General features: G+C 43.1%; 1 protein-coding gene across 3 annotated transcripts in view; it reads right to left on the reverse strand.

Moving 5' to 3' along the window:
* Positions 1 to 474: 474 nt before the first annotated feature.
* Positions 475 to 24,392, reverse strand: part of LOC109430623 (uncharacterized) — a 144,015-nt gene continuing 120,097 nt past the window's right edge. For all 3 annotated transcript variants that reach the window (XM_019669287.3, XM_019681911.3, XM_019676067.3), the window contains exons 3-11: positions 5,734 to 5,966; positions 5,009 to 5,672; positions 4,560 to 4,946; positions 4,010 to 4,500; positions 3,811 to 3,946; positions 2,068 to 3,747; positions 1,860 to 2,006; positions 1,642 to 1,798; positions 475 to 1,505 (exon numbers count right to left, since the gene is read on the reverse strand). In XM_019669287.3, coding sequence (XP_019524832.3) covers positions 1,239 to 1,505; positions 1,642 to 1,798; positions 1,860 to 2,006; positions 2,068 to 3,747; positions 3,811 to 3,946; positions 4,010 to 4,500; positions 4,560 to 4,946; positions 5,009 to 5,672; positions 5,734 to 5,966 — 4,162 coding nt within the window. In that variant the 3' untranslated portion in view covers positions 475 to 1,238. The remainder of the gene's footprint in view (positions 1,506 to 1,641; positions 1,799 to 1,859; positions 2,007 to 2,067; positions 3,748 to 3,810; positions 3,947 to 4,009; positions 4,501 to 4,559; positions 4,947 to 5,008; positions 5,673 to 5,733; positions 5,967 to 24,392) is intronic.

The following is a 24,392-nucleotide window of genomic DNA, read 5'->3' on the forward strand; positions in this document are numbered from 1 at the left end:
TATCATCTACGGCGGAGTGCAGATGGAAGACGGGACTTGGAGAAGGCGAATGAACCACGAGCTGCATCAGCTGCTGAGAGAACCAACCATCGTCCACACCGCGAAAATCGGGAGACTACGGTCACGTCATCAGGATGTCGGATAGCAAACCCGATTAAAATGTTTCTGGGGAGCCATCCGACCGGTACAAAAAGCCGTGGTGCGCAGCGAGCTAGGTGGGTCGATCAAGTGGAGGACGATTTGCGGACCCTTGCGGGACTGGAGACGCATGGGCCGAGTTAGATGATGACGACTCCTACGTACAACAGAGGACACCCAGGCCTTAGTCTGACCGGTAAGGTAAGTAAGGGGTCAAACCCCAAATCCTCCCGTGGCTACGCCACTGTGTCAAATGTATTGTTTTTCAAAACTCGATTGGATCCGTGTGTTTTACTATTCAAATAAGAAGAAGGTGAAAATAAATCGCAACACTCATTAGAATTTAAATCATAAATACACTTTATTTAAAATGTTTCCTTCCTAGCACAAAACACGAATACTAGCATAAAGTCACAAATACAAACGCAACTTCCGAAAGTTTTGTTTTTCTTCTTTGAAGTGCCCATCTTTCCATGCTTGTTGAGGTTGAGTAAGGCCCACTTGCTCGATTCGTACGCAGACTTTATAAAACTATTCGGATTCGAGTTTACTCCGAGTACTGGTATGCTTAACATCTAACCTAACAGTTTTTTGCTTTTCTATCATCATTGTTTTTTTTTTCTTTTCTTTATCACTAAGTTGTTTCACGATTTGAATTTGTGCTCGTTCGATTTGTTTGATTGAGATATGGTATTTGAATTTTCTCCCCGAATTCATTGGTTGGTGGGGAGTTCTTGTTTTTTTTTCCTTTCGATTATAATTTAGTTGAATAGGTTTAAATAGAAGTAGAAACTGAAGCAGAAGATAGTAACAGTTTGCTTTTCGATTTCTTAGGGTCTACTCTAATATTTACAATAAAACAACGTTTTATGATTACGTTCGTACAGGAGTGTGTACATTAATTAAAAGAATCATACTAAAGGGCAGTTTGTTGATTCGTCGATACACTTTCTAGAGAATAAGATGTTTAAAGAAACAGTGGTAGTAATATGGCCGCTCAATATTTACAACAACGATAATGTATATTAGTAGTAGTAATAGTAGTTGTGTTGAGATGGGTTCATTGGTCCGGATCTCCCACCGAGAGGAGCCCTCCGAATTTAACCGATGAACTGCGTCAGATCGGGAAACTGGAAGCCCTGGAAGCTGATCGGGACGGACGTCTGCTGTTGGACGACCCGGGAGCGGGACACTCGCTGGGAATTCTGCCCTCGCAGATTGATGGGAAGCTGTCGGCCTTGGGGACCGCCGTTCTGTAGCACTAGGCCACACTGGGCACTGCAGACATCGTCGCGGAGGATCACGTCCCGAGGCCACTCGCGGGCCAGCTGGGCACAGTCGGTGATGCGGAGCGAGGCACATTGAGGCTGTGAAATAGAGATGGGCTTATGTGAGTTAGGTTTCGGAGCAAAACTTACGGAGATCAATCTATTTCTGATTTGAACGGCATGTGACATGGCTCTATCATCAACTTGAAGTGTATCTAAAGAAGATATGACTTACGCCCTCGTTTGTACAGATACAGCTGGTACACGGCGAAGGGAAGGCCGAATCTCCCACGTCGACATGCTTGCCACCGATGTGACAGCCTTGCACTACATTCTCCCGCCAGGCACTGAGATCGATTTGTTGCATTGAGCTGCACGGGACACGTGGATTGCTGGAAAAAAAAGAAGAAGTCGTTAAAACTGATCGACGATCATCGAGTTGGAGGCGCATACAGGAAGTTGCTTGGCAGATCAAGAGCAGCACGCTGCATATCACCCTGGATGTCCAGGTTCTCGCAGATGATCCTGGACAGCGTAGTCTTGCGGAGTTCGGCAAGCTGAGCTTCGGTGAACTTGGTCGTTGGGTCGTCGTTTTCATACCTGTGGATAGAGAAAGATCAATTAACGAGAGTTCTTGGACCTACTGTTTAAAGTAACGTACCAGAAACGATCGCACTTCCGGGCCTGTCGGAATTGGATGGCGATGATACAGGCAAAGGTTGGGCCAACAAGACCGCCCTGCAACGGACGCTCGGACATGCCACCCGGGAACAGATCGATGTCGTCCACACTGTTGTAGATACGCTTCAGGCGGGAGATCACCTCCGGAGGAATTTCCCGGCCCAGGTCTTCCCAGGTCTGAGCGCGCTTCAGGTTGCACAGCGCGCGGTAGTTGTTGTACGACGGAATGCCATGATCACGGGCACGCTGGATGTTCAAAGCGACCAGATCGATACCGGAGAACGGAATGCGGCGATCCTCGAACAGGTGGTTAGTGACTTCGCCGGTGATGAACTGGTCCAAGGTTTCCATCGGGGTGGCGACCAATCCTCGGGCAATCTCGTCGATCAATCCGGCCTGTTGGGTGAAGATGTCCATCTTGAAGAAACCGTCGCGGAGGAGGATTGGCGGGTCGATAGGCTGGTGCTGTGGGCTTAGCCGAGGAATGTGCGGACGAAGCAGAGAGTGACCAATACGGAAAGCTGCGGCTGCGAATTCGGTGACGATCGCTGGGTTGCACGTTGGGTTGTAGTCCTTGTAGTATCCTTGCGGAAGCAGCTTCAGTCCGTAGAGATTGACAGCGTTCCAGCTGAGAATACGTGGCAGGAACTCGTTGTAGGTGATGTGCTGATTCTGGGCAATGACGATACGGCGAGCGTGTTCGTAGAGCTGATCGCCGTTCCAGTGAGGGTTCACGCCACGGAGACCTTCGACGATACGGTTGTGTTCACGCATGAAGATGGTGTGGATCACGGTAAGACCTGGCTGTTCGGAAGCACGACCGTCTCCTGCAGCGAAGCAGTAGCCACTTGGGGACTTGCATTCAGGGTGGATTGGTGTCTGGGGCAGCAGTTCCTTTCCTCGGATGGGGTGGATCGTAGAGTTCAGACGTCCAGAGAATCCACGAAGTCCTTTGCCAACGCAGCCGTTTTCACCGTAGACTTGGGAAGCGTCCAGGAAGGCGGTATTCTGGTTAATTTGTTCACGGGGACCAAGAGTTTGCTGACCTGGCAGCGATCGCATGAATGGGAAGCACAGACGTTCACCACTGGTAACATTCAGCTCTGGGTAGTAGTGATCACGTGGTGGTACAGGGAATGGGTTGCACTCTGGATGCACGGTACGCGGAGAATCGCACGATCGGCAACTTGGGATGGACTCGTGGAAGCCTTTGTGAATCGGTGTCATGGTAAGATCGTGATCGAGGAACTGTGCGTACTGCATAACCATGAGAGAATACCGCGTATGAAGGTTAGAAATATCCGGATGAATCAGGGAAGAGATGGTACGTGGATTTGGCAGTGGGTTTCCAGAGATGGCAATACTACGGGGTTGCGAGATTCCGTCATCGTAAACAGCTGGCAGCAGACGAGCGAAGGTAGTCAAAGATTGACCTAGATTTGGACTTCGTAAATTGTTGCAGTGACCTGTTAACGTACGGAACGGAGTTGCCGTATCGCAGGGAGCTTCCAAATTTTCGCACTGTGGTTCCAAGTTGATCGGCGAGATAGATCCCGTGATGAACTGGTTGACGTCGATCGACTGCAGAGCGTTGCTGAAATCGTCTCCTCCGAAGTTGCCCAGGTTGTTATCGAAGATCTGACGCTTGCGACGACGGATCCTGTAATGAGAAATACGGATTTGATGAGGGTATCGATCACTCGAATAGGTATCGTAAACTTACGAATGCAAATTGCTGAGGATTTCATTGGAAGCCAGCTCGAAGAGCAGAGATGTGTTGGCAATGATCAACGCGTTCTTGTTCGCCTTACTGAAGGAAGCAGCAGTACCAGCTGGAGATTTGGCATCAATTCCTCCCCCTGTAAACATGTCGAAGAGCGTTAAATATCTATGTTCGAAATCATCCACAACACAAAACTTACGATTAACCCACGACTCGTACTCGAAACGCTTCCTCTCGTTCAGCTGATCCTTAGCCTTGGCGATCGCCTTCTCGATCACGTCAATGTTCAGTTCGGCCAGCTCCGGTGGTGCCGGGGTTTGCTCTTCCAAGTCTTCATCGACCTCTTCGACGATCTCCGATCGCCACGGGGTAACATCCAGACCGGAAAGTTGTTCACAGTTGAGGCGGGCATTCAGGTAGGGATCTTCACGAATGAATGCCTTCGGTTGAGCCTTGGATACTCCCTTGGCTTCGCAGAGAAGTCCGGACAGAGTTACACGGCGGATGGCTTGCAACTGTGGCAGATTCAGCGAGGACGGTGGAAGATCGTTTTCATACCAGAAGCGATCGCTGTTGCGAAGGTTGGCAAACTGGATGGCGAGCAGGCAGGTCAACGTCGGTCCAAATACAGTGCCCAGCGTGGCGGTTTCCGATAGACCTCCAACCAGCAGATCAATGTCTTCGGCGTCCCTGAAAATACGTGTTCATGTCAAGGTTTTCAAACAGTCCACATCATCTCTAATACTTACTGATAGATCTTCTCCAAGGCCTTCCTCTTTTCGGGTGACAGACCGAAGTACTCCATATCGTCGAAGGTCAGCTTGGATCCGTAAGGAATTCCAAAGCGCTTCTCGCACAGGTTCAGTGCCTTGTGATAGGATGGTACTCCGTGGTCACGTCCACGTTGCAGGGCCAAAGCGATGGGTGTCCACTCGTCGTTGAAGGTGGCATGGTCTGGGATAAAGGTTTGCTGCATGGACGGCGTAGAGATGAGGATCTCTGCCGAAGCCGATTCGTTGTACATATCCGGTGGAAGCATAGTTAGGAATGCGGGAATGGCTCCGACGGCGACTTCGTTGAACACTCCGGCGCGGTTGGATGACGAATAGCCGGTGTAGTGTTTGCCGTTTTCGATTCTGTGGAGTGGAATAAGGAAATGTCAATACAGAAGGATTCCTGGGGTCGTTAGAATACAAACCTTAGATCAGGACTGTTAGCAATTTGGCTTCCGAGCACGATCGGCAGAAACTCGTTGTAGGTGATGTGCTGAATCTGGGCAATGACCGCTCGGCGAGTTTCGTAGAATAGGGTCGTGTCGCTCCACTCCTTGTTCAGCTTGGACATTTCGTCGGCGATTCGGTTGTGTTCCTTCAGCAAGATCGTGTGCAGGGCTCCGATTGCGCCAGGTTCGTTGCATCGTAGACAAGCCTTGATGTCAACCTTTCCGTTGGTGAATGTCCTCAATGCAAGAATCTCCTTTTCTGTAGTTCCGTACAAGCCCGAGCCATCCAAGAAGCCGGAGGCGGCGTTCATCTGATCGCGGTACTCGAACTTGCAGGTTCCCGGTTCTGTGGACGGGATCGATCGTTTGTACTCCTTGCAGCCCTCGCCAGTGCGGACGTAACACTGGATAATCTCATCGGTTGCGGCGGTAGTTGAGTCGTTTCGACAGCAACGGAAGCTGGAATGTGGCGACAGGATCTGGACAAGATCGTACGAAAGCAGTTGACCCCAGGCTGGAAGCATGGCGGTTACATGTGGATGTACTGCTCCGACCGGAATCGATCGCTGCAGTTGATCGATGATCGTGTTCGGAGCAGGCAAGGCATGTGAACCCACCGAGGTACGCGGTTTGATGCGATCTGAAAAGGTAAACTTCGTTAGAATCACTGAAGATTGCAGAAGATCACGCCCAATACGCACCATCGGCGTAGTCTGGTTCGAGTAGCCGCAGGAAGGGATCACCTCGGGCACCCCAGTAGCGGTGGTTGAAGTTGTTGCATTCGCCCGATGCCGAGCGGAATTTGCTCGGTGGACATGGTTGCGATATTCCTACTTTGCACTTGCCCGTCGATCGCTCCAGCAGTAGCGCTGCACGGGCTCGATCTTTCAGGTCGGCTCCATTCGTTAGGCTAACCAGTGTGACTAGACATATGCTGCGGAAGATAGAAGAAATTGAGAGAGTGTTAGTTACGATCGATCTCTTCTATGAAAACCGGTTGCGATCATCGTAAAGATCGCGTTTCGTTGAAGTTACAAACAGGTCGCTCAGAAGAACTTCTGTATTTTTCAAGAATTTTGAGGCCCACATGATCGCGGTTCACCGCAAACAAATCAGTCACGAGCGTTGACAATCGATAGCTTAATTTGAATAATTAATTGCCATGACAGCAGAGTAGAACCACGATGTATGTGAATCAGCGAGGAAATTAAATAACGACGAGTGACATGCCGGAGGATTGATTTGTCACCGACCACGATGTTCGTGGGGGAAGTTGACGATCACCAATGCACATCGGCCGTCGTTGGAAACGTGATCATTCTGACTCTCGACCTAAGCTTTAAGTCTTGATTCGTTATGATAAGATTGAATCGCGTGTGTTTGTCGACCGCATGTGCTGTATTTACGATCGCGGTGTGAATTTATGAAGAATGTGTACTGAGAGATTTGTGGAATCCGGTTTCCGGTTGTATAGGGACCTACGTATACATAGTAATCTTCAGAAGCAATGCAATGATTACAATTTTTTTGTAAAGTAATCGATATACTAGATGATTTTGAAAACGGATATACGGATAGACTGAATTTGGATAGTAATTAACACAACTGGTTTCTTCAATCTCCAGGAATTCCTTCTGGGGATTCCTCCGGGAAGAAACTCTTAAAAGATGTCAATGAGAAACTTCTGGCTGGAAGATTACCAGAAAGAACTCCTAGAGAATTTTTAGGTAAAAATCTCCTAGAAGAATTCCATAAGGAGCTCCTGATCCTGAAGCAGATCCTGGAGGATTTCCAAAAAGAACTCTTGGAGGATTCCTTGAATGAACAATTAGAAGATTCTGAATTGGAACTTCCGAAGAATTTCCACAAAAAAAAACTCTGGAGAGTTCCTAGTAAGAGAACCCCTGAAAGATTTGAAGAAAGAGTTTTAGTAAAGCTCCTAGAAGGAACTTCTGGAGTAGCTCCAGAAGGAGCTCCAGGAAGATTCTCAGAAAGCATTTATGGAGGAAACGATTGGAGAATTCCCAGAAGGAATTCCTACATGTCCAAAAGTAACTCTTGGAGTTGCTCTCAGTAGAATATTCTGGAGAAATTCCAAATTCCCAGGTGGAATTCCAGAAGCATCTTCTTCAGGAATCACAAGATCTGCTGAAAATTCTAGAAAAAACCCAACAGGGGTTCCTGGAAGAATTCCTGATGGGAATTTTGAAGAATACTCATAAGAAATTCCTGGGGGATGCTTAGAAGGAACTAATGAAGAATTCCTAGCATGACCTGATGCAAGATTTCCCGAATCCCGAAGCAACTTTTGAAGGTATCTCAGTAGAAAATGCTGAAGAATTTCTAAAGAAACTCCAACAGGGATCCCACAAGGAACACCTGAAGAAATACCTGGGCAAATCTTAGAAGCATTTCTTGGAAAAATAATAGTAACATTCAGCAGAAGTAGTCAATGGAGAAAATGAAGACCAAAATTTTTCGAGAAACATTCTGGGATGAATTCTAAGATGAGGACGCGAGAGGAATCCCTCAAATAATAAGGCCTGAAATCCCTGGAGGAATCCCAGAGGAAAATCATGAAGGAATCTCCGAAAAAATCAGTGAAGGAGTCCCAGAAGAAATCTCTGAAGCAATCCTAGAGGAATCCCTGAAAAAATCTCGGGAGGAATCATCAAAAGAATCATGTACGAACCCCTCAAAGAATGCCGGGATGAATCCATGGGGGAGCTCCTGGAGAAATCCTGGAAAGAATCCCTGGAACAATGCTTGGAATGAATACCGCAACAAATCCTTCTAAGAATCCCAGGAGAAATGTATGAAGAAATTTCGGGAGTAACCCTGGGAGGGGTCACTGGAGAAATCAATGAAAGACTCTTGAGAGGAGTCTTTTAGAGAACCTGGAAGAATCTCTGGAAGAATCTCTTAACTTAGAGTCTTAAGCAATCACGGCAGATATCTCGAGACGAATCACTGATTGAATCCTGGAGGGATCACAGAAGGAATTCCATGGAAAAACCTTGAAGGAATCCCGGAAAATCCTTAAAGAATTCTGGAGGAACGCCTGCTGGAATCTCGGAAGTAAACCCTGAAGAAATACCTGAAAAAATCCCTTAGAAAATCCAAGGAAGAATCCCAGAAATCTCTAGTTGAATAACTGAAAGAACTCCGGACGGAATTCTGAGAGAAAAGAATACCAAGAGGACTTCTCCAGTAGGCCGTCCCTTATTTTTCAAAATTTAGAAATGTTATAAGTTCGTTAGTGGAAAATGATCGTTTTAGCTAAAAAATGATCGTGTCAAAATTTGAAGTCCGTATCTCAAGGCTAAGTGGTCCCTCAAAGGGCCTAAAGTTGTCAAAAATGGTATGGGACCAAAAAAAACATGAAAATTTTTTCGACAAAAAATACGCTATTCTACTAAATCGGTGATTTCGGGACCCTTAAGGGCCAAAAATGTGCTTAGATTTGTGATATCTCTACTCGTTTTTGAGTTATTGAACAAAATATGGTAAGTTTCCTTTGGAATCTAAAAAAAAATGGTCAAAAATGTTAATTTCCCAGTTGTTTTTTGTCAATATCTTGGAAACGAGTAGAGATATCGCAAATCTAAGCACATTTTTGGCCCTTTAGGGTCCTAAAATCACCGGTTTTAGTGGAATAGCGAATTTGTTTTGTCGAAAAAAATTTCATGTTATTTTGGTCCCATACAATTTTTGATAACTTTAGGCCCCTTGAGGGACCACTTAGCCTTGAGATACGGACTTCAAATTTTGACACGATCATTTTTTAGCTAAAACGATCATTTTCCACTAACGAACTTATAACATTTCTAAATTTTGCAAAATAAGGGACGGCCTATTCTCCAGGATTAGTCATGGATTTCTTGTGAGATTCCTCCAGATATTTCTCCCGAATTCGTTCAAGAATTCCTCCTAGAAATTCTTCAGGGCTTTCTCCCAGGATTCCTTCATGTATACGTACAATCCTGGGGAAGTCCCGGGAGGTCCCTATAGGAATGCCTGAAAGAACTGTGGAAGAAATCCTGGGAGAAATTCTTGAACGAAATTCGGGAGAAATTCCTGAAAGAATCGTGGAAAAGGCCTGAGACGAATCCGTAGAAGAGGCGCGGAAAAAATCAATGATGGTTTCCCAGTAGATATTTCGGTAAAAATTCCGGAAATAATACCTCCTGAGACAATCCTGTGTTAATCCCTGAATGAATTCCGGGGGGAATTCTTGATGGAAACCCGGGAGGAATTGGTAAAGTAATCGTGGCAAAAATTCCAGAAAAAATTCTGAGAGAAATCAATGAAGGAATTCTCAATGAATGAAATTCCGGAAAAAAAATTCGACAGGAATCCCTGAAAAAAATCCCGGGACGAATTCATGGGGGAACTCCTGCAGAAACCCCTGGAAGAATCCTAGGAACAATGCTTGAAATGAATCTCTGGATAAATCCCTCGAAGAATCCCAGGAAGAATTTATGATGAAATTTCTGTAGGAGTCGCAGGAGGAATCAATAAAGGATGCTCTAAAGGAATCTTTCAAAGAATCATGGAAGATTCTCTGGTGGAATCTCTTAAGTAATCTCTGAAAGAATCCCAGAACGAATCCCTGATGGAATGCTGGAGGTATCACTCAAGGAATCCCATGGAAGTAATTAATGAAGAAATCCCGGGAACAGTCCTGTAAAAATCCCTCAATAATTCTGGAGAAAAATCGAACAAAAAACCCGGAGAAAATCCCGGGAGGATCACTGAAGGAGTCTCTCTCGAAAGAAACCCCTAAAAGCGTACCAGGAGCAGTAGATGGAAAAATCCCAGAAGAAATCCCTAAAGGGATCCTAGGAACAATTCTTGAATTAACCCGGAAGAAGCCTCTAAAGGAGTCTCTGGAGAAATACCTGGCGAAGGATCTCTGAAAAAAATCCTTGAAGAATCCTGGAGATGTCCCGAGAGGAATCTCAGGAAGATTATCTTGATAATATCCGGAAGGCATTAAAGAATATAGAAATAATAATAAAATTCCTTAAGTAATCCCGTGATAAATCCCTAACAGGATCCCGGGACGAATCTCTGAAAGTATCTTGGAGGAATCACTATAAAGGGATTCCAGGGAAATCCCTGAAGAAATATAGAATCTCGGGAGGAATCCTTGAAATCACTGTGGAAGGAATCCTCGGAGGAATCCACAAAGGAATACATGAAGCAGGAATCGCGGAAAAACCCCTGAAGGATTTCCGGGAGAAATCCCAGTAAGGTATTTCGGCAGAAATCTCTGGAAAAAATCCTGGAGGAATCCCAGGAGATATTCCTAGAAGAGGTACGGGAAGAATAAATGATGGAATTCCAGCAAGTATTCCGGGCAGAATTCCGGAAATCATTCCTGAAGAAATCCAGGGGAAATTCCGGGAGGATCTCCGAAAGCATTATGAGGGCACCAATGAAAAAAAAAACCGAATAAATCGTGGAGGAATTATTTATGGAAATCCGGAAGCAATTTGTAAAGGAATCGTGGCTAAAATTCTAAAAGAAATCCTGAGAGAAGTAAATTAATGAATCTCGGGAGGAAATTCTAGAAATTCCGAAAAAAAAAAACTCAGGAGAAATCCAACAAGAAATCCCTGGAGGAACCCCTGAAAGAATTCTGAAGGAATTACTTAAGAAATCCCAGCAGAAATCTCTGTTGGAATATCTCAAGGGATCCCAGTAAGAATCACTGGAAGAATTCCTCGAGGAATCCTTAGAAGAATACTTGAAGGAAGGATCGCTGGAAGAACCCTGCCTTTCATAGCGGGAGGAATTCCAGGAGTAATCCTGGTAGGAATCCCTAGAGGCAAGTCTAGAGGATTCTCGGGAGATATTCGAGATGAATCTCGGTGGAGTCCTATGAGGAATCCAAAGAGAAATATCGGGAGTGTTACAACCCTTCGAGCGATTCCCAGCTCTAACTTCTGCCAAACAGTCAGTACGTAACCCATGCAACACACATGTGACGGCAGCGTATGTAAGGTTTGCGCAGTAAGTCACAGTGACTTTTGTGCAACCCTTACATACGCTGCCGTCACTGTTTTGTAACCATGTTTGTTGCTTGGGTAATGATGGTATCGAAGCTGAACTCATCAAGAAAGGCCTGAAAAAAATTGCCCACGTGCCTGCACTAGCGCCAACTATCGGTGGAGTGGAAGGTCATATACCCCGGCTACAAGAAAAGTGACATGTTGGTGTGGTAGAACTTCCGAGCGATCACAAATCCGAATGCCTCTACAAAGTGCTATCCCAGATCATCTGCCTTTGTCACCCAAAGTAAATAGGTTTGTGGGAAGTGATGAAGCCGGCTTCGTTGACGGCCGCTCGACAACGGACCAGATCTTAACCATGCCAAAAATCTTCCAGAAATGCTGCGACAACCAGATCTAAACGTACCACCTGTTCATCGACTTCAAGGCGGTGTACGAAGGTATCGACCGCACAGAGCTATGGAAAATCATGGACGAGAACGATTTCTCCTGGAAGTTCACTATAGACTTGTGGGCTTCGTTGCCGAGTGGTTAGCGGCGCCAGTCGTTTAGGTGTCTCGTAAGCCTCGGAGTGTGGGTTCGATTCCCGATCCAGTCGGGGAAAACTTTTCGTCAAACGTAAAATTCTCCACTGGGCCACTGGGTATTATATGTGTTGTCCGTAGTCGAATGTTTGTACTGTTCAGTCTGTAGAGGCCGTAAGGTCAAAGACGGTGTAATTGTCTTTTTTTTTTATAGACTCATTAAAGCGACAATGGACGGTGTAAAAACCTGCGTAAAGGTTTCGGGCGATCTGTCAAGTTCGTTAGAATCTCGCCGGGGACTACGACAAGGTGATGAACTCTCATGTCTGCTGTTCAACATCGCCCTGGAAGGTGTAATGCGACGAACCGGTCTCAACAGCCGGGGTATGATTTTCACGAGATCTAGTCAATTTGTGTGATTTGTGGACAACATGGACAGTATCGTCAGAACATTTGGAACGGTAGCAGATCTGTACACCCGCCTGATACGCGAAGCAGTAAAGGTCGAACTGTTGGTGAATGCGTCCAAAACAAAGTACATGCTAGAAGGTGGAACCGAACACAACCGAACAAACGGGGTTACCTTCGAGGTGGTGGAGGAATCCGTCTACCTCGGATCCTTAATGACGGCTGACAACAATGCTAGCCGCGAAATACGAAGGCGCATCATCAGTGAAAGTCGTGCCTACTACGGGCTCCAGAAGAAGCTGCGGTCTAAAAAGATTCACCCACGCACCAAGTGCACCATGTACAAGACGCTGACAAGGCCGGTGGTTCTCTACGGACATTGACCAGGCTCGAGAAGGACCTACAAGCGTTCGGAATTTTCTAGCTATGTGTGCTAAGGACGATCTTCGGCGGTGTACATGAGAACGGTGTGTGGCGGAGAAGGATGAACCACGAGCTCACTGCACTGGTGGCCAAAGCCGGAAGGATACGGTGGGCAAGGCATGTTGCATGAATGCCGGATAACAACCTTGCATAGTTGGTGTTCACGACTGATCCGGTTGGCACAAGAAGGCGTGGAGGCTCTGGAGCCGGCCTGCTGATACCTGATTAGGCGTGGCTGAGAATGAAGACCGTCAGCCATGAACCGAGTATTGTGGCGTACTAGTGTACACAGGGTCAAATATTTGTCCGAAAAGAAACCAATGCTCAAACATCTTGTTTGACTCGATCAAATTTTCAATAGTGTCAAACTGATGTTGTTTCTTGAGTTCTTTCCTTGCCAAATATTATTGCCAAATATAGCCTTAAATGTGATGTTGAGCAAAAAAATGTATGTATGTACCCTACAATAAAAAAAGTTAGGAAGTCTATATCTCCGTTGCACCTAAAATCATCTTCTCCTTGGCAAACATGTGCGCGGGAAGAACAAAGATCATTTGTGGCTTCTTACTTCACCGTTGTTGAAATTGCCCTGTGTACCCTCAGCAGCTCTGCCACAACAAACCAGGTAACCTTCCTACAAATATTTCGTCAGTCAGGCCCTCGCGGAGCTCTTGTGACATCAACGAACGACGAACCACAACCGGGTGCAAACCAGTTTAAAGTGGTGGGACGTCGATCGATGCTGTAATTTAAACTTTTATTTTCGGCGACACAGGTTCATCGTTTGGGACGTGTTGAGCTGATACGGTGGTGACGCCAGACTCTTTAAGCGACATGCTGATACAAGTGTTCACGCTAAGGATATTACTCCGATTTCGAGATATTGCGCCAGTATTTCGGTAAAACTGCATCGAATTTCCCAAATCTCCTCGGTAGAAGTTCACCTACTTTATACGAAGCTTGCTGATTGTCAAATAATATCAAATTTTGGCAACATACCGAAGACAGAGATTTCAAGGCATCATCAATCCAGAGACATAATTCAAGTGTGATCCCGACTCAGAAGCTGGTCACGAGGTGTATGCCGCCAATCAGTAATAACGAACTTCAACCGGATTGACCCGCTGACATCCGCCAGTGCAGTGGGAAGATTATTTCATCTTCTCGTCTACGTCTTACGGAATACCTATGGTACAGTATTTATAAGGGGGTTTCCCCACCGCACACAAACCGGTTTCGATCGATTCCGCAAGGTTACTCCCATATATTTGAATTTTCGTTATTATTTTTGGTGCGCAATGCTGGTAAACAACATTTCTTTCCTGATCGGGCCCCATCAGTTAGGAGGTACCTATAGGTTCGTGAGACATAGAGAGTACTAGGGAGGCATAGGCGGATCTGAAAATCGTGATAGCATGCAAGTGGATCATCGGTTTTGCGGTTGGCGCGCGGCACGCTGCTGGCCGCAAACTCGTTATGGTTATTTTAGGGGTCCCTGATTTTATTGGAACTAGCAACAACGGACGGACCCCTCCTGTCTGGTTCGACGACGACGGGGAACTTCGTGGGGTTGCATGTTGCTCCGGTAGGCAACTGTGCGCGCGGTTAATCGAGGGAAAGTACAATCGAATTGATTTTTCGTCGAGTGGGTTATGCAAGAGATCGAATTCCGAAATTCTTCGTTATTATTAGCCGGTGCTGTAATCAAAGGGTTGTTGGGTGGTGGTTCCGTTTAGAGCAGACACAAAACAGATGTAGTTTTACAATAAACCAATTGTGGCAAATAATACAGCAACCTAGTTCGTACCTGAAATCAAATTCAGCTAATCGATTTGCTTAATTGCCAACTGGAATAGGGCCTGCTTATCAGCTTAGTGTTCTATGAGCACTTCCGCAGTTATTAACTGAGAGCTTCCTCTGCTGATGCATTTGTATATCATTTGGCAGGCACGAGGATACTCTATGCCCAAGAAAGTCAAGGAAATATCTATTTCGAAAGGTTTCTGGGAAGATTCAACGAAAGATTCCCAGTTGGACTAAATGTAAGAATCCTTAGAAGAATATTGGAAGAAATCTGGAAAGGAAGCCCGGAGGAAACCCAGGACGATTCTGAAGGAAACCCTAGAAACATCTCTGAAAAAATCCTGGAGGTATCTCAGAAGAGACCCCTTGAGAAATCGCTGAAGGAATTATTGAATGAATGCCCGGAGGAATCTCAAGAAGATTCATGTGGGAATCTGCAGAAATCCTGGAAAGAATCCCTAAAGGAATCCCGGAAGAAGCACCTAAAGAAATTCAGGAGTAATCCCCGAAGAAAATTTGTGTTGACATCTCGGAAGGAATCTTTGAAGGAATCCAAAGAAGCAAGCAAAGAAGTGCCTCTGAAAGTATCCCTGAAGGAATCATTAAATGAGTCATTGGAGAAGTCCCAGAGAAATAGGATAAATTCCTAAATGAAATCCAGGAAGAACCAATGAAGAAACCACAACTTTCTGATGGATCCAGAAGGCATTCCCAAAAGCATCACCTAATGAATCTCCGGAGGAATGCCTGAAAGAATGCCAGGAGGAATCCCAGGAGAAATTAATGAAGGAAACCAAAAATGGACCCCTGGAGGAATCCCTAAAGGAATCTCGGAAAAGACCCTTAAAAAATTCGGAATGAATCTCGGGAAATTTTTTTAGAGAAGTTTCTGGAGAAATCCCTTGAGGAATTTTTGAAGGAATACCTGAAGAATTCCTACTGAAATTTCTGGATTAATTCCTGGAGCAATTGCTGGAAGAATTGCTGGAAAAATAATCTGGAGGAATTTCTGGAGGAATTCCTAAAAGAATTTCCCAAAGAATCCCTGAAGAATTTCTGGAGAAATTCTTTGGTGGAATCCTTCGATAAATTGTTGGAGAAATTCCTGGAGAAATCCCTAGAGAAATTCTGGTAGGAATCTCTGGAGTAATTTTGGCAGAAACATCTTGAGAAAACCCTGGAGGAGTTGCTTGTAAAGTTTGTGAAGGAAGCCCTGAAGAAATACTAGAGGATTTGCTGTAGGAAATTCTGAAGAAATTCCTGCCTCAATTTCTGAACGGATTCCCGGAGCAATACATGGATTAATTCTTGGAGTTATTCCCGGAAAAATTCTTGGAGGAATTCCAGGATCAAATCCTGGAGGAATGCCTGGAGGAATACCTGGGGGAACTCCTTGAGGAATTCCTGAAGGAACCGCTGGACGAATTCCTGGCGGAAATTCTGCAGCATCCTAAACGAATACCTGGAGGAACTCCTGGAGGAACTTCTCGAGAAATTCTTGGAGGTATTCCTGGAGGAATACCTAGATAAATTCCGGGCGTAGTTCCTAGGGGAATTTCTGAAGAAATCCCCCGAGTACTTTGTGGAGGATTTAATGGAGAAATTCCTGGAGGAATTTCTGCAGCAATTCCTGGGGTAATTCCAGGTAATTATGGAAGGAATTTCTGGATGACTGCCTGGAGAAATGCCTGAAGGAATCCCTAGAGGTTATCCTGGAAAAATCCTTAGAGCAAACCCTAGAAGATACCCTAGATGAATGCCTAGAGGAATTCTTGGAGGAATCCCGGGAGACATGCCTTAAGGATTTCCTGGAAGAATCTCTGGGGGAATCCCTGGAGAAATTTTTGGAGGAATTCCTAGAAGAATACCAGGATGAATTTCTTGTGGAATACTTGGATATATTCCGGAAGGAACTCCTGGGGGAATTTCTGCAGGAATCTCTGTAGGACTTTCAGTTGAATTTGCTGAAGAAATTACTTGGGAAAATCCTGGAGGAATTCCTGGGGTAAATCCAGGTAATTATTGAAGGAATTTCTGGGGGAATGCCTGGAGAATTTCTGGTGGAATGACTGGAGAATTTCTGGGGGAATCCTTAGAGTAATCCCTCGAGGATTCCTTCCTAGAGGAATGCGTTGAGGAATCCCTGTAGGAATTCCTTGAGACATGCCTGTAGGAATCTCAAAAGGTTCTCAAATCCCTGGAGGAATTTCATGAAGAATCACTGGATCAATTCCAGAAGGAATCCCTAGAGAAATTCCTGGAGGAATCCCTAGAGAAATTCCTGGAGGAATCCCTGGATGAATTTCTGGTCGAATTCCTGGAGGAATACCTGGAGGGATTTCTAGAAGAGCTTCTGGAGTGATTCCTGAAAGAATCTCTGGAAAAATTCCTAGAGCAATCTCTAGAGGAGTTCCAGGAGGAATCCCTGGATGAATTCTAAGAGGAATTCCTGCAGGAATTCCTGGAAAAACTCCTGTAGGAATCGCTAAAGGAATTTCTGGAGGAATCCCTTGAGGAATTCTTGGGGGAATCCCAGAAAGAATTTCCTGAGGGAATCCCAGGATCTCCAGCAGCACACATGTCAGCTAAGGAGTGTCTACAGCTCAGATTTTTGGTTGAACACGAGTTATTTTCATGTATTCCTTTGGGTTAGATTTACATGAATGTAGCTCCTGTACAACCAAAACTTTGCGCTGTCGACACTCATTTGTGACATGTGTGCTGCTTGGGATGAGTTTCTGAAGAAATTGCAAGAAAAGAGGAAGTACTGAAGAAATCGTAGAAAGAACATAGAGAAGGAATCCTAAGAAGTGTTCCTAGAGGAATCCTTGCAGGAATTTTTAAAATAATCCCTGAAGTTGTTCCTGAAAGAAACACAGAAGGAATTCTTGGAGGAATTCCTGAAGACATCTTATGAGGATTCCTTTAAAAAATCTCAGGAGAGCTTAATTTCTGAAAGCATTTTTGTTGGAATCCCTGAAAAAATCTGAAGGAATTTATGCCTGCACTAATTTATGGACGAATTATAGAAAAAATGCCTTGGATGGACTCCTAAAGGATGTTTTACAAAATGTTCTTGGAATAATTTCTAATTCAAATTTCTGAAAGAATTCTTGGAAGTAGTTCCGACAGAAATACTTTACATAATTACAGATTATTGGAGCGATCTTTAGCGGAATTCTTGAAGAGAGAATGGAGTAATATCTGGGGGAACTCCTTGAGGGGGGGGGGGGAATTCTTGGAGATATTCCTTAATGAATCGTCAAAAAAGCATTGGAACAATTATTGGAGGAACCTCTAAAGATATCCCCGGACAAGTTCCCGTAGGAATGTCTGGTGAAATACCTAGAGAAATTCTTGAAGGAATCTTTGGAGAAAACCATGTTGGAATCACTGAAAGAAGCTATGGGATAATTATTGGAGGGATTCGTCGATGCATTTATGCAGAAATATCTGTATTAATTTCTGAAGGAATCGTGGGAGGAATTCCTGAAGCATTTTTATTTGTAACAAGCCCTGAAACAATCACTAACGGAACCCTGTAATACATTGCGCAAGACGTCCATGATGGAATTCACGAAGAAGTAATTCCTGAAGAAATACCCAGCGTTATCAACCTCCTGCAAAAATATGGAAGATCCAGGCATTTGTTTTCAGGATTTGTAAGGTTTTTCTCGGAATTTGTAGGGGTTTTCACACGATCCAGACATTTGCAGACAAAACTTCCTAAATCATCCAGATTTTTCAAAAATTGACTTGGCGTTCCTGGAAATACCTGGATGAATTTCTGAAGAAGTCTTTGCCCCCCTGTGGCTACGCCCATGAGTACATGACTACCGGTAATGACACAGATAGACCTAGCCGGAGATTTGTTTTAACTTTTGTTATCAGTTTTACTTCTCTGTTGCACGTTCGATTTTAACTTGTGAATATTCTACAAGTTTAATGTACATTTATAGGGTTCTTTTATTGTTCAGGAGGAATGCAGCCCTAGCAACTGAAGTTGTTTATTGAAGAGGTCGTGCGTTGTACTTTTAGGTAATTTCTGGCGATAAATAACTGCAAGACAAGCAAACCGATCCCTAGCATGGACATCAAAATGCAGCCGTCTTGCAGTTAAACCCAATTGGGATGGCCAATTAGGATTAGTTTTAGACAAAATTAAGCTATTGACCGGGGTTGATAACCGTGAATGATTATTATGTGGTTTTATTGGCAATTATCGGTGAAAAATAACGGAAACAGCTTATTTCGCGTGACGTGTTTCGACCTACTTTTCTTCGGTCATCATCAGACGCCTTAAATATTATACATTTATTTAATGTTTATGTAAATATATTTAATATATTAATATTAATATAGGGCACTGCATGAAATTCTCTCTTTCAATCTTACAGAAATTTTGTAAACAACAAGGCCTGGAAACGTCAAATTCCCATACAAAATCAAAACAATGCAGTGCCCTATATTTAATTTTATGTACATATAGGCAAATCCAACGGAAGCTAACGATCCCTGCGCATCTGGTGGCAGGAATGAGAACCCTATGAAAAACGTTACTCCGCTAAAATTTCACATGGCGCAGCATAGGCAAAGTGCACTTTTTTCACTTTTTCATATCGAATTCCGCATCGTAGAGAAACAAACGAGCATATTTTGGAAAGAAAATTTAATTCTCTTTCAGGAGCTCTAAGATCCAGTAGGTATTTACGAACAATTTATGCGATTAATTTGAGAAGCTCTTGCTATGTCTCCGGCGGACAATCTTCCGGATTTTTTGTTAGCTGGCCAATCCGGTGTCTGTCGCCGTGGGCATCGAGATTGATGATAATAGAAGCCATTACCAATGGAAAATAGCAACTATCAAGGCAAAATATTTGTTAATTATGAAGACGATGTAAACAAATGATTTTCTCCACATCTCACCTAGCGCCTCTACAATTGGGGGTCATCCGGATTCGCCTATAATGTTTTAGGTGTCTGATGATGACCGAAGAAAAGTAGGTCGAAACGCGTCACGTGAAATAAGTTGTTTCCGTTATTTTTCACCGATAATTGCCAATAAAACCACATAATAAAATTAAGCTATGAAGACAGCATAAATACTGTTAACGAGGATGGAATCAGCCAATCAAAACACTGTTCCAGGACTGATGGATCAAAATCAATACATGAAACCTCGTCAGTCGTCATCCTGTAATCGTAAATTGTTACCCATCAGGGTAGCAGGCCAAATTTTATGTTTAGTGTTGTATTGCATCAAATCTATGTTGTGTGTGTCAATTTGTGAAGGCGTGCATTATTGTCCATTTGTAGTGTTCTGTATTATTTTTCGTTGGGCCAAGTGAAAAATAAAATAGAACATTTATAGGGCTCCATTATTGTTTGCTCGTGATAAGGCACCCTACGTGGGCCAGGAATTGTTCCATTTATTTATTTGTAACACTTTGAGCACTTGTAAAATGGTTGGTTTCGAGTATTGCGAAGACACAGTATGAACTGGTCATCATTATTGGGCAATGCTGCTCAATGAGCATGTATGATTTATTTTTCCCGACCTGTTCGACCGAACGAAACGATTACTAAATCACATTCGTCTCATGATGATGCAAATTTGGGTATCCGATTATGAAACCACAAATCATGGTCGTGAATTTCCGTCCCAATCATTCATACGCTGCTTCTTGTGTACGAACTAGACGATTCATAGGATGAGTGAGTATAGGCGAATTACGAGATGATAGGTGCCGAATTGGATCCAAAGGTAGCTTACGTACCTACCTATACCTGTATGTTAATTTTCAACCAAAATCGTGAGGTCTTGTGACTGATTTCAGCAACAAACGGATTATGTGTTTAGTTGTTTGCAACTAATCTTGAGTTGATTTGATTGTGGTCAGGAAGTACTTCCTTTGAACTTACCGCTCAACGTTATGTCATTTTTGTTTTGTCTTCTAGCAACAACATACCTGCAAAGAAAAGAAAAAGTGAAATATGATAAGACAGTTATTCTAATTAAATTCATTTGTTGTCAGATTGACTATAACAGTTACTGCACATTCGATAATGACGAAAATATTTCCAACAAATATTTTCATTTGCAGTTCACAAAGTACTAATTCCTAACGCAACGCACGACCTCCTCAATAAACTCACCCAACCGGATAGACACGACCCAGACAAATAGGATTATCATATGGGGGAGAGCACCCCCCTAATGCGATTAGCATAACCATCTTAATTCCAGCGATCGTTAGGGGCACCAGCTAGTGGGTCGACACCGTTGACATTGATCGATTTACGACTGTGTGTCCCAAATCGAAAAAAAAGTTACGTAAAAATTAGCACTCCCCCGATTACGCATTAATAGGTACGGGCGGGGTGTGGTGTCTGCCCTGAATATCATCATCACATCACATTTCACTTTCGTCTGTCTCCGTATAGTAGAAAGTGGCGAGGTGAGGCAAGGCGATTGCACTGGGTGTGGTGACAAATTCCAATCAATGTCACCTCAATCTCTTTCTGTGCGGGCGCGCGCGCGTTGTGTTTAAATGTGCTTTTTCGCACCATCATCGCAATATTATGAAAATGATGGGAAATAAATATTTATTATGAGACTTTCATCGAACGAATTCGCGTATGGCGCTGGCGAAAAGACAAACAGAGCGCCGAACGCGTAGGTGGTGGGTAACGTCTGTCTGCTATGATGCGCAAAAATAGCTCTGGGTGTAGCCACAGGGGTTCTCAATTTCCATGTGGCTCTGTGCAAGATACCCTAAGTATATGATTTTTAACCCTAATTTTGTTTAGTATGAGTACCGACAGCGAGTTTTCTCGGTAGATGTACAAGATAGCAACACATTGTCTTCTTTCTGCTAAGATAGGGAAAGTTCAAGTACGTTTACTTAGGGGCTATTCATAAACCACGTAGACCAAAATTTGGAAATCCTAGACCTCCCTTCCCCCTCGTAGACTTTTGTCCATACAAAATTTTGAAAATTTGTATGGAGCGTAGACTTTAGCCAGAACCACACATCCCCCCCAAAAGTATACGTGGTTTATGAAGGGCCCGTTACATGTAATGGATTTGATAGTTTCAAATTTAACCACCTCATGGCGCTAGTGTACATAGAAGCTTGTGATTCGGCTGTACAACGAGATAAAACTTGATATCAAAGGCAGACAGAAGAGAGCAATATTAGGTAAAGTTGCTTAGGACTAAAATTACTTCCAGATAGCATAATTTGGAATTTCTCCAGTAAATAATGCTAGAGTACACAGAAACTTCCCGTTTGGCATAAGCGATGTAGGGTTTTTATCTTATTCCCGTCAAATTAAGCACCGACCAATAATGATCAAGCTTATTCTTGCATCTCGCTTAATCCTTCATGACCAATTTAGTATCAATTACTAATTTATAAATTGGCTTTCATATCATGTAAAAAATATTATAAATGAACTACAATTTCCATAAAATAATAAGATTGAATTAATGTCCCTCGAATTTCGTCTAGTCCACGCCTGTTTCGAGTACAGCCTGAACTAAATTCCCGGCACACCTTCTATGTGACACTATAGTACTAAGGATGGTCAAAATTATGATTTGATCGTAGGTGTTTATTCGAAAAGTCGGTCAAATTCTTCGCAACCCAAATCATATCGTGTGTTCAAAGGACGATTGAGCAGAAAGTTCTAAATTGAGATGAATGTAGCTTTAGAATAACGATATATTTTTAGTTAATATTTTTACCAACCAGATCATAATACCAGTGCGATTCCCTAACCTCAAATCTACCTGTTCAACAAATGTATATTCTTGAATTTTCTCAAAATGTTATCTTATAATTTTTAAAAAATAACGAGAATAGCCGTTTCAATCCATTTTCAATTTGATTCGGAACCTGAACTCTCCGCAATTACAAGTTTTGGGGTCGTCGAACAGGTAAAAAGTGAGGTTACGAGACGCCACTACATAATACGCCATCACAGTGCAACGAAGAAATCATTCTCTATGGTTATGAAATACGATGTTTCATATGCAGAAAATCCACGCACACATTTACTTGCATCCTCACTAGGCGAAGACAACTGTAAACAAACGTTTTACCGACGGGAAAAAGCGATAGATTCGAATAAATTGAACTGCTTGTGTTGCACTCTGCAGCAGTGAAAATTGGCTAGCTGCTGTTTTGGTGCGGTTGCCTTCGTCATACATAAAACGAGAAAAAATATGAAGTCGTAAGTTGAATGAAATTGAAACGTGAAAGGTTGCGTAATTTTTACACAAAATTACATCTTTTGCTTCCATCTTATAAGATTTTAGCAAAGGGGTCATTGCACACCAAGTGTACACACCGCGTGTAATCGACCATCACGAATTTGACCAAATTTTGTTGGAATGTTTGTTTAAATGGAGGAAGAAAAAATCCAAATTTTGGTGCCGGTTAATTGGTCAATTAACATCTAAATTAACGACTCATGCAAAATATTTCGTTTTACCAAATCGAATTTGATAGTTTCAAGCGATTTATGTTAGGTACGATATTTCCCATACAAGTCACCCTCCAAAAGTTGCATGCAAGTTATCATATTAACATAAAATGCTTAAATCTAACAACTTTGATTAGGTAAAACGAAATATTTTGCATGAGTCGTTAATTTAGATGGTAATTGACCAATTAACCTTTTGATTGCCCAAAAAAAATATTTCCATGCTTAATAATTTGCAGTCAAAAAAGCCCAAAATCGCATATTTTGCCCTATAAATTGAGGTATAGCTCAAAATTGTGACGTGTTCGAACAAATCTGAGCGCGGATTCGGATTCAGCGGTCCAAAATCTGTCAGAGACACATAAGTTTGCTCTTGAGACAAAAAAATGTTGCGCTGTGTTATCAAGCAAGAATTATAAATTCCTTTTTACAATTTTATTACTATTAGCAACACTGAACCTTGATAATTTTCGTTTGGAGTGCAACTTTTTATTCTACGAACGAACCTTTAATAAGGGCAGTGGTAAATTCAAATGTTCACTGAAATTTATCCATGGTTCAGAATTACGCTAATTGATACTGACTGTTCTTGGTGTATTTTTTAGCTTTTCAGTCCGATTGTGAGATCAAAAACAACAATGACCTTTAGGTAAGTTGGAATATCGGTACTTATTGGCTATTTTCCGTCTGATATGACGGGAATTAGCGCATATGACGAAGTAGATTTCTTTCCTATATATTTTCAGCCAGATGGACACCGTTTCCAGGTGAGGAATCGCATATTATCTGTATTCACTTTAAATGACTTGGTTTACATTACCAATTTCTTGGTTTTACATAGACTACACAGATTGAAAAAAAGAGTGTAAAATCCTCTGACATATGATGCACATAATTAGAACGTGGGATATCATAGAAGTTTACATGACATATCATGTAAAAGTCATAAAATATCATGTAAACTTCCGATGTTTGTCATGCAATTTAGCATGGCTCTGAGTGTTTACGTATAACACAAACTTGCTAGAAGAAATCCACGTGCTCCGGTGGGAATCGAAACTTCGACTCACAATATCGCTAGACGGGCGCTTCTATTCCTGCTAACTAGGGTATTCGTTCCCTTATTAAGCATGTGGCTCCCATTTTCATCCTACCAAAAACAAAGGATTGAAGCGGTGTTTGTTTTGTTTCATATTTTTGTATTTTTTATTAGAAGTGAGCACGCATGAAAACAAAAAGAACGGAATCAATCGGTGCCGTAATTGCTTGTTTTCGAATAGGATGAATATGGGAGCATGACATTACTGATGGAACACATACCCTACGAAGCCAATTAAAGAGAATCAGTAGTGGAATCAAGTTCAGTTCTATGCCAGTAAACCCTCGAGGGATTTCTTTAGGAATACTCCTAGGGATTTTTTTTCAAAATTGTTCCCGAGAATATATCCAGGAGCTTTTCATGAAGACTTTCAGGTATTTTTTAACGAATGTTCCCAAATCAGTATTACATACCACTGCGGGTTTCTTAAGGATTGCGTCCAGGTATAACTACAGGGATATCTCAAGGAATTTCTTCACCGCTTTTTCCACTGGGAATTGATTCAGGAATTCTTCCAGGGATTATCTTGATTATACTTGCCTAGATATTTGTCCAGGCATTCCTCCAGAGAATTATATCAGAATTACCTTTAAAAA

This window comes from Aedes albopictus, chromosome 2 (genome assembly GCF_035046485.1).
Source record: "Aedes albopictus strain Foshan chromosome 2, AalbF5, whole genome shotgun sequence".
NCBI lineage: Eukaryota > Metazoa > Arthropoda > Insecta > Diptera > Culicidae > Aedes > Aedes albopictus.